At 36.4% G+C, this 10,212-nt stretch overlaps 1 protein-coding gene across 2 annotated transcripts; it reads right to left on the reverse strand.

Annotated features, from left to right (window-relative positions):
- Positions 1 to 337: 337 nt before the first annotated feature.
- Positions 338 to 9,778, reverse strand: LOC145628677 (uncharacterized). Of its 2 annotated transcripts, none has more exons than XM_081681041.1 (13): positions 9,433 to 9,778; positions 8,289 to 8,419; positions 7,438 to 7,529; positions 6,849 to 6,962; positions 5,493 to 5,823; positions 5,123 to 5,302; positions 4,256 to 4,336; positions 3,799 to 4,017; positions 3,197 to 3,339; positions 2,920 to 3,086; positions 2,172 to 2,389; positions 1,945 to 2,037; positions 338 to 1,054 (listed from the first exon to the last, which is right to left on the reverse strand). In XM_081681041.1, exons 1-13 carry the CDS (start codon positions 9,629 to 9,631, stop codon positions 863 to 865), a joined length of 2,160 nt encoding a protein of 719 aa, XP_081537167.1. In that variant the 5' UTR covers positions 9,632 to 9,778; the 3' UTR covers positions 338 to 862. The 2 variants fall into 2 exon arrangements, with proteins under 2 accessions (XP_081537167.1, XP_081537168.1); XM_081681042.1 differs by having other exon boundaries at positions 8,289 to 8,416; positions 9,433 to 9,777.
- Between the last annotated feature and the right edge of the window lie 434 nt (positions 9,779 to 10,212).

The following is a 10,212-nucleotide window of genomic DNA, read 5'->3' on the forward strand; positions in this document are numbered from 1 at the left end:
TCAGTTTTTGAGTTTTTGCCAACTATTTTATTTGTCATCATGGGGTCATCACACAGCACAGCAGTTTCCAGTTTCCAATTTTTAAATTTTATTAATTGGATAACAACCACCAATTAGATAAGCTTCAATAAGCCCACTATCCTTACTAGGCCCAATCCACTATATTTCCAACGTTAGAGGTGGAAATCGAGTCGTTTTTGGTCATATTCGTAAGAGGAAACTAATGGTTCGGGAGCAGGCCTAGTTGGGTCGCGTCAAATTTATGTCTATTAAAAAAATAGATTATTGTGGGAAACAAATTAAATTTAGTTATCAAGGTATTAACCAAATAAAAATTAATAGGCGAGAAAAATATAAAAGCCTGAATTGTATCTGAAGTTTCAATAATGTACAAAGAGAAGCCTAAAATCAATTCAGAAGAACAAAATTGGATATTATCTGAATAAATAGTTCGTATTTACAACTAAGTTGTCAAAGAGGAAAAAATTGCTTAACTATCTGTATAAGCACTTCAGCTTCAAAGCAACATATAATATTACTATACTAGCATCAGTGTATCACAACTAAGTTGAATAACAAAATTGGCAATTGCAAAGCTAATTCAGGATTAGACAAAAAAGACACATCACCTTGTATATGCTTTAACTTTTCTTCTTACTTGCCGGTGTTGGATTTACTCTGATCTGAGCCAGTTGCTTCAGAGAAATGAAGGTCCAAAGAGCTTCCATCATGGATTTCTAACAGTCCAAGAGGCAAGAATTGGAGTAGTTTATCATACAACCCACCATGCTGAAGCACCGCGGCATAGGCTTATGCCCACATGAAAATCAAGAGTTACATTTCCAACATATAGATTCACATACTAAGAGCTGATTGCCTCTACCACTGAAGATTCTTCCTTCTCAGGCTCAACTAAGACAGACGACATCATCTGGCGCCTCCTCTGTTCCTGAACTTGCCTTCGATTTGTTTCCAGAATGATCATCAGAGCAGTGATGTCAGCAGGGCTTACCCCACCAACTCTGCTTGCCTGGCCAATGGTCTGTGGCCTTACCTGCAAGGAGGAAAAAGAAAACTAATATTTCAGACACATGGCTCAAATCTTGCTGAATATAAGGACTTACAATAACATTCTGCATGAAAAAGCAAGATGAGAAAACATGATGGTCACAAAAAAAAACCCATTAACATGCCCTCCCTCATTTCAAAATTCCAAAATGTAGTATGCCACAAGGGGCATTCTACAACCTAAAAGTTACTGCAGCATAGACAGGTTTAATATGTTCACCAAGCCAACCTGTTGTTAATGAGTTCCAGTTACATCTCAAGTTAACATTCACTGGGATGGTAAGCGGCAACGACTTGATCTAATAAACTAAGCTATTTGGGTATCTAATAAAGCTTTCAAAGAACTCTAGTAGTCTTATCATCGGAAGCTAAAATTTATTAGAAAATAAACATTGATATACCTCAATTGAAATTACATTAGAGATCATATATCATTTTTTTTTTTCTTTCTTATTGTTGAGAAGTGAGGCCAAAACACAAATTGCAGACTGCAGAGAAAACATCTACACATTTTTATTTTATTTTTTCCCTTTGGGGAATTGGGAGAGAGGGGATTGGGAGGGACAGAGGGTAATGATATGCAATTGATTCTTCAGGGCGAATAGTTTTATCACGTAATTGACAATATCAATGTTTAAACGATGCCACCCCATACTCTAATGCAAGCTACAAGGTCACTTATCAACACAAGAGGAATGCAATGTTAAAAGAGATGGAATTTGCCAAGTTTTGTATCCATGAGATAAGCTTGGTACTAAGTACACAAGAAAAGCATCTCCAGGGTTCAAAAAGCACAAAATTATCAAAGAGATGTTAAATAATACAAGAATTGACCCTGTCGGATGCTGCAGATTATACATATAAGAGAGTATATACCTTAGAGAGTTTCTCTCGTGCCTCCCTAGATAAAGTGGTCATTGAGTAATAATCTAAATTGTCTGGAAGTGGTTTGTGTTGTTGATGAACCATCTACAAATAGAGCAAAGATCAAATCAAGGATGACAATGGAAGGGATTTCATACTTGAGGACATGTGAGCCAGATAAAGCAGACATGGGTTATAAAGAGTTAAGACAAACATGCCAAGAGCACACAAGAATTCACCTGCTGCAGCTGCTGTTGCTGTCTGATAATGAATCCCTCATATTTAATATCAATTTCTACACATTCTTTCTCCATTTTGGATAGGCATTGATTCCCAAAGCCATGCTTATCCAGAACTCGATACTCTATATGTGGCTTCTTAAGAAGACTCTCCAAGGTTGATGAATCCTTCACCGGTTGATTAGATAAAAGGGTAACATCAGCAGCCAGATCACCGCCTACACACATAGAAAGTACCAGAAACTTAGAGATAACCAGGAAGGTGGAAATCTCACCCTTCTATTAACCGAGTTAGCACCTTTTCTATATTAACTTTTCTTAATATTAGGAATTTCCACTATTAAAATCAAAATAGAAATCAGCAAGACATAGTTACTCAAAAGAGTAGAACAAAGGAAAGTATTTATTTGAAACAAGAAAAAACAACCACTACTACAGAAAATGAGGACAAATCTACTGGTCAGTGTTGCACCGAAAAAATGGGAAGACACTCCAATTCAAAATGTGAGCATCAGTTTAACAAACTCCTATACATGTCTTTTTCTCATAGCAAGTCGAACTGTTTAAAAGGTTCACAAGTCCTTTCAGAAACTGCAATGCAGCATGCCAAGAGAAGTATGTCTAAAAAAACTCTTGCCATTACTTTGAATACTTGACCCACAACTTCCTGCCCTCAAGAAAAAAAAAAAAAAAAAAAAAAAAAAAAAAAAAAAAAAAAAAAGAAAAAAAAGGACAGAAGAAAGCTTACCGGAAATCCTGACAGTTTTCAGCCGTTTTTTCTCCTCCGCAATTCGTGATTGCTTATCTTGGTATAGTTTCCAGCGTCTATCATCAATCAAACCAATTTCATAGCCCAGAGGTGTAAGACGGCTATCAGCATTATCAGATCGAAGAAGTAACCGGTGTTCTGAACGACTGAAAGGAGCATGGAAATTAAGAAATCAATTGAAGAAAAAAGGAAAATTTCCCATTTCTTTCCTAGGACTCCTAGAAACAATATGTATGAAAGTCTAAAATGCTAGTACCTTGTTAACACTCGATAAGGTTCTCGGAGATCTTTGGTGATTAAGTCATCAATTAAAGTGCCAATATAGCTGCTTTCTCTCTCAAGAACAATAAGGGATTTTCCATCAGCATGCCTTGCAGCATTAACTCCAGAAATGATGCCCTACAGAAAGGTAAGCAACATACAGCTCAGTTTTAGGGAACTTGGATTTATCTTGATAGCCAGATTGGTGGCCCATGACGTGCATGGGGTTAAATGTGAGTAATATTTCTTTTAAGTAATTATCATATATATTATTATTTTTGCACATGCTAGATACTCCTTAAGGAATATTATCAAAATTCAAAAGATTCTCCCAGCTACTTTTCAGTATACTTGTACCAGAAAATAACAATACCTATGTTCTATAAAATAAATCAGTAAGCTAGAAAACAGAAAGGTTTTTTTAGCTTCTTTGTCATCATGCTTTTTCCTGATGCTACTTTTAAAGGAGTCTTTTGTCTGACATGAGCAGGGAATTACAATGCATTCCTATGGATATCATGTAGTCTTATATAAATATAACTCTTCTTTAATGTAATATAGAATGAGAGAAAAGATAAGGGCGTGGGGAAGTTAAACCTGTGCAGCAGCTTCCTCGTAGCCGGTTGTTCCGTTAATCTGACCAGAGAAGAAAAGACCTTGAATCTTTTTGGTCATCAGAGATCTAGAGCACTGGTGAGCAGGCAAATAATCATATTCCACAGCATAAGCTGGCCTCAGCATCGTACAGTTTTCAAGTCCAGGTAATGTTCGCAGCAACGGTAGCTGCAGCCTCTCAGGTAATCCAGTTGAGAATCCCTGCAAACAAATATTAATTTGACGTTGTATTATCAATTCAGGGGAGAAGGTATGACATTAGTGCCATTCAAAAGAAGAGAAGGCTGATAAAAAACATAATAGAAAAATAAGATTAAAATTAAGACAAAAGTAATTAGAGAACTTGCATTAAACTATTTCTGACAACTGAGGAACCAATCAACTAAGCAAGATAATGTTAAAATAATAAATACAGAACCATGAACAGAACACGGAATACCTGTACATAAAGCTCAGGCACAGTTCGGCCCTCTGGTTCAAGAAAAATTTGATGTGACTCCTTGTCTTGAAACCTAACAATCTGAAGCACCAAACAGTGATACAAGAAGATTTCTGAGAGAATGAATATAAGGTGAAATCTTTATAGAAACAGTACCACCCCCCCCCCCCCCCCCCCCCCAAAAAAAAAAAAAAAAAAAAAAAAAAAAAAAAAAAAGACATAAACTACTTCCTTGCAGGATTAGACTGAGTTCATCGGCTTCATCCATGCACCAGTCTCCCCTCCATAAACAGAAGAATAGCACAAGACACTGGGTTTATGGCTTTATGCGGAGTAGACACTACAAACATCCTACTATACAGTAAATCAAAGATAATGGAGTACCAGAGAAAGCCATTTCATTGGTGGTTCTTGTGAGTTGTGAGATCCCTCTGACTACCGTATTTCTTGTTCAGATATCTCTAGACAACACATAAGTAATAACAACTTTTGCTAAAAAGAGAAAAAAAAATACATACTTTGCCTAGAATGACCTTGAATGTCTCTTTAGGGCTCAACTATAACATTAGCATGCTACCAAAGCCACTATCTCAATTCTAGCATTCTCAGCGAATCTCACTACATCAGTTAGAATCTTACTGAAACTTAAATTACCTTAAACTTAGTGAAATTAAAAAGTTTCAATTCACATAAAAAGAAAGAAAATAAAGGTGAAGATCTATACATTAATGATTAGGGATTAAGAGATTAAACCTATTGACTAACTTCCATTTCTAAAAATTGTGCTTGCTTGATAACTTTTTCCTTCAGAGGGGTAAAATAATAAGAGTGCAGTGGTGCATGAAAATGTTAGGTTGTAAAATTTACCTTATCCTCAATAGAAGGGCAATATCTAGGCCCTTTAGCATCAACCCACCCACCATATGTTGGAGTTTCATGCAAGTTTTCCTTGATCAGCGTGTGTGTACTTTTTGTTGTACGTGTCAGATAACAGCACATCTGTTCCCTTTCAATATGAAGCTCAGGGTCAAAGGTGAACCAGCCGACCTGCTCAATCACCATTACAAAATCAGTACAATTTCTTCCTGTGCCAATTGTAACAATAGAAGTAGACTTTACCAAGATTTGCATATACATGATGCCATACAAATCAGAGCCAAAAAATAAAAAAGTTGATCAATATATCCATCCAAAAACTTCAACAGTTAAACGTACACATAAGATTTAATGACAGAACCTCTTCATCTCCGTGTTGGGGTTCCAATTTGGAAAAGTCTACAGTACGAGTGTCTACACGTGCAGGAGTCCCTGTTTTCAACCTATCAGTTTCAAATCCAAGATGTTGAAGATTTTCAGTGAGTCCAACAGAGGCTGACTCGCCAGCTCTTCCTGCATCCATGGAGGTTCTTCCAACCCATATTTTGCCACTCATGAATGTCCCAGTAGTAAGAACAACAGAAGGTGCATAAAAATTCATTCCAAAGAAAGTCCGGACTCCTTCAACATTATCATTCTTCCCAACAATGATTTCTGTCACCATAGCCTCTCTAATCGAGAGATTGTCCGTACTGCAAAAGTAAAATGATTAGTTGATAAAAGGAATTGTCATAAGGCACCATACAACTAAATTCAATATCAACATAGAAAAAAAATTCATGTGATATTTACATGTTCTCCATAAACTACGCACATATCTTCCAATGTTCTACTAGATACCAATTAGAAAGCATTATTCTCTCCATGTCTTTTTACTTCCTAAATATTTCTTAAATGAATGTCTAAAATTACTTGCTACATACCCATTTTTGGCAAGCTTTTTTAATCTACATTATACTCCCTCCGTTTTTAAATACTTGCTCCACTTTCCTTTTTCGGCCGTGTTTAAATACTTGCTCCATTTCCTTATTTGGAAAGCTTTTACAATATTTAACTAATTTCTCTCACATAGTGGACCCACCACATATTTTCTCTCTTCTAATTTTCTCCACTACTTTTGCTTTTTACAATTTTTTATTCTTCCACTTGCCCCACTATCTCTATATATTATTATTTTCTCCAATTTCTCCTAAAACTCCGCGCATGGAGAAATGGAGCAAGTATTTAAAAACGGAGGGAGTATCTAAAGTTAGGACCCAGGCATATTCACCCTTTAATCTCTCAAAGTTTTCACTTCCTAAAAACTCTGCCAACAGCAAAGGTAACAAGTAAAATGAGACGGGTAGTATTTCCTATCTACTTTTCAAAATTTATTCAATATTGATGCACGCTCTATAAGTTGGCCGGAACAACAAATTATTCTAGCAAAAGCCTTGAGGAGGGATAAAACAATTCTGTAAGCTGCATCTTCTGCCAGAAGCCAGACTTCTATAAATCAAAGTGACAACATCCCAACTGAGGAATGACGGTTGAATTAAATTTTAAACAAACCACAATGATAAGTTAATACAGAGTACTCCGTAACTAACTTAAAATATATATATATATATATAAAAGAATTTTAAAAAACGGCAATACATAGTCCTCAGTTGTCACAATTCATCATATTCCGGCAAATTAAAAAGTCCTTTAGAATAGGTTAGTGGCAGTAGCATACTTTTCAACAACATTCCTCATCTCCATAGCATATTCCCTCTTATCAGTTTGTGCGCGCAGTGCTCGAACTGCTGGGCCTCTGGATGTGTTAAGCACACGTTTTTGCAGATAGCACCTAAAATTTTAACCAAAAAAAAAGGATAGGCATTAAACTCTTTGTAAAGCAAAAGCCATAAATCTTCATCAAAGCTAATGGTACAGATAGATAACTCGTATACTAGTAAACAATTTCCTACAAAATTCAAAACTTCAGAAGCACAGATGTAGCACAGAAATTCAGATACAACATATGCCTCAAAAAAATATAATGAGATAGCACAACAGGCTCCCCCAAAATCAAGCTGTCACCGTATGATTACAATAAATTCTTTCTAATATGAAAACATTATATGATTTCAAATAGGCTGGAATTAGCAAGAAAAGCAGTCATGGACATAGTAAACAGTTTTTCATCACATCATCAGCTTTTCGTCTTTAATCAAATAGCAAACAGTGTTTATTTCAAAAAAAAAAAAAAAAAAATAGCAAACAGTGTGTGGTGTCTCCCTTTCTCAGACCCCCATTAAATTCCTATTCAAAACAAATATTACCTATCAGCAATCTTTCCTATCTCACCACCAAGGGCATCCACTTCATGTACAAGTTGTGATTTTGCAGGCCCGCCAACTGCCGGATTGCATGGCTGCATGCAAATTCTTGGTTAGCTTAACTGCTGACCAAATAAGATAAAGTATAGTGAACAGAGAGTGGAAAACAAAACACTGAAGCAACAATCTCAGCCTTCTCAATAAATCACTAGTTTAAGAAATGGGAGCCAATGAAAGGTTATACAAAGTCAAGATCAACACCAGTCTGAAGAAAAAAGACTGAAATATCTTTAAGACACTAATTTAAATAAACATAGTCATAGCAATTTGGCATACTGATCTCCATCATCAATGTGTTTCCCCCTGAAGCCCTGACTATATGAGAATAAATTTTCAACATACAAATGCACTGGGAAGAATATGACAAGAGATATACTACGTCTTTGAATAGCATTTACACCTAAAATCATTCTTAAATCCATTTCGCATCAAGATGTTCAATTAAGTACACTTATTGCTTTCCTTTTTCAGGATTTGGTTGCTTATGAGCATGCAATGCAAGAGGGGTGCAAGAGTAATGGATTTACAATCATTTTCCAAAAAAATATGGAGAATATCATGTTTCAATTTCAATGCTACAATGGAATAAAGTCGTGTATCTTCAATATCTAGCTACTTCCAATATCCAAATATGGAATCGTGAAATACTAAGACAAAGACTAGTTGGTGGAAAATGGACTACACAGGCAAACAAATTGAAAATCTACTTTTTGTATAACTACGTATTCTCCATGGGAGAGGTTGAGTAACACCAAGAAGTAAGAGATATATCCTATGTGTGTCAGAAGATTTACCTGCCATGCAATTCTGTCAATGTTTAGCGTGAGAAGTAGAGTCTTTGCCCCTATGCGAGCAGAGGCAAGAGCAGCTTCACATCCAGCATGTCCACCTCCAACCACAATGACATCGTATGTTTCATCGGCTGCTTCACAGGAACACCCAAGTCAGGGAATCAGGATTTTAACCAAAAAAAAAAAGATAACAAACCAGTACTCAAACATTGTACTCCCAATTAGGCAGTTATAATGGGGTCTTATTAGACAGTCAAGTCAAGCTGGAAAAATATGTTACTTTTATTCCATAATATGATGGAAGTCTCCTAACATAAGAATGTATGAGATCTGACCCCCTAATAAGAGCAATTATACCGCAGCTACAAGTAGGATAATCAAATTAGCTAAGCATGATTAAGTGCTTGCCCAGTTAGGTCACTTCTTATAGTTATAGACCAATCAGAACCTGATTTCAAAAGCAAAGGTCACTGTATTATCGTCTCTAAAGATGTGAAAGCACACATCTTAGAACGCTTGGGCAGAAATTATCCAATGAGCACCAAAAAGAAATTAAAATTTGGTGCAAAATTGGTATTCCTGCAATTTACTCATCAACATTGGCAATAACATTGAGCAGGCCCAGAATATTATGATCTTGGTTGTAATAATTATGTAGATTGTAACCAGGGGTGTGCCATTTTGCACACAAAGAAATCACAATATAAGCTACCAATTAAGTTCCTAAACACTCATATTCACTTCCTAGTCATGAAAGTTCCATTGAACTCCCAACATGAAATCTAAGTCCAAAACACCAGTTGCATAGTCCAGATTTCCAAAAAGATCCAATAATAATGATCAAATTTCAGCTTAAGTTCATACATGAATACTAAACCATTTTGCCATTAATCCTGTATAAACTCAAAACAATTCGTAAAAATGCCCAAATCAAACAACAAAGTACATAATTCAAAACCCCAGAAAAATCCCAGATGTGTGAGGCCAGAATTGTTAGTCAAAATACAATCTTTCGACAGCTACTCAACAACCCCAACATGAGCACCAACTGTTCGCTAAAATGCCGCTATGAAAACCCAAACAAAAATGAAGAAAATTGAACATTTTGGTATCAGGGGAACGGAGGAGAGAGAAATTAACAACTCACCGACATAAATAGACGCTGAAACAGTGAATTTCCTGGTGGAATTGAAGGATAAAGGGGGACAATAGCGGAGTGACTTGGAGCGAAAAGAGAGATGGCGAGGTTTGAAGAGTGAAGAAGACAGAAACGAAATGGGTATGGAAGATACAGCAGGAAAATGGCGCGTAATCCGAGTGAATTGAATAAAAGTAGTTGCCGCCATTAGAGAGTGATGAAGCTTTTTCTGGTTCTATAGAGCTTCCATGGTTCAAGTCATAGAAAGATAAGCCTGTGATAACACTGAGGAGACTCGTTTTTCTTTTTAGAAGGAGATTGACTTTTTTGAGAAATAGAAGGAGATTGACTTTCAAATTGAGGTAATTTATGTACTACGTACTAGATTAGTCTCAATCCTTTTCCTCAAAATGAAATTTTTTCTCTCCTCTCTCTAGAAGTTTAGTCATCGAGGGTTAACCCTAGCATCTTGGTGCTCAGGGCCTCGGGAGCTTGCTTCTACCAGGGAGTAAGAGTTGCTCTCTCCATGCTCTTAAGCATTTGATTAAGTCTAGTTCTTTCGTTCTTAGATTCCTTTTATCTCGTCGCGGCCTGTTTAATTAGGGTGTTAGGTTAGCTTAAGTTCCATGGTTCAGTCTTCTGATATGGAGGTTACCTCTAGTCAGGAGGATGACCTTGTTCATCGGTCAATAGTCAAGTTACAAGGTTCTGCTCAAGCTCTGGGTATTAATGATGAGGTTATGCAATCAGTTGAGGATGAGGAGCAGGTTGTTAGCATTGGTGTTGATA

This window comes from Chenopodium album, chromosome 4, assembly GCF_948465745.1.
Source record: "Chenopodium album chromosome 4, dcCheAlbu1.1, whole genome shotgun sequence".
In the NCBI taxonomy this organism is placed as follows: domain Eukaryota; kingdom Viridiplantae; phylum Streptophyta; class Magnoliopsida; order Caryophyllales; family Amaranthaceae; genus Chenopodium; species Chenopodium album.

What these genes read in the sequence shown, in the direction of transcription:
- LOC145628677 (XM_081681041.1), bottom strand. Translation starts at nt 9,631, where the DNA reads ATGGCGGCAACTACTTTTATTCAATTCACTCGGATTACGCGCCATTTT. An exon ending in GCCCTTCTATTGAGGATAAG is followed by an intron (nt 4,337 to 5,122) that starts GTAAATTTTACA and finishes TTGGTGCTTCAG; the next exon opens with ATTGTTAGGTTTCAAGACAA. An exon ending in CACGAGAGAAACTCTCTAAG is followed by an intron (nt 1,055 to 1,944) that starts GTATATACTCTC and finishes TCCTCCTTGCAG; the next exon opens with GTAAGGCCACAGACCATTGG.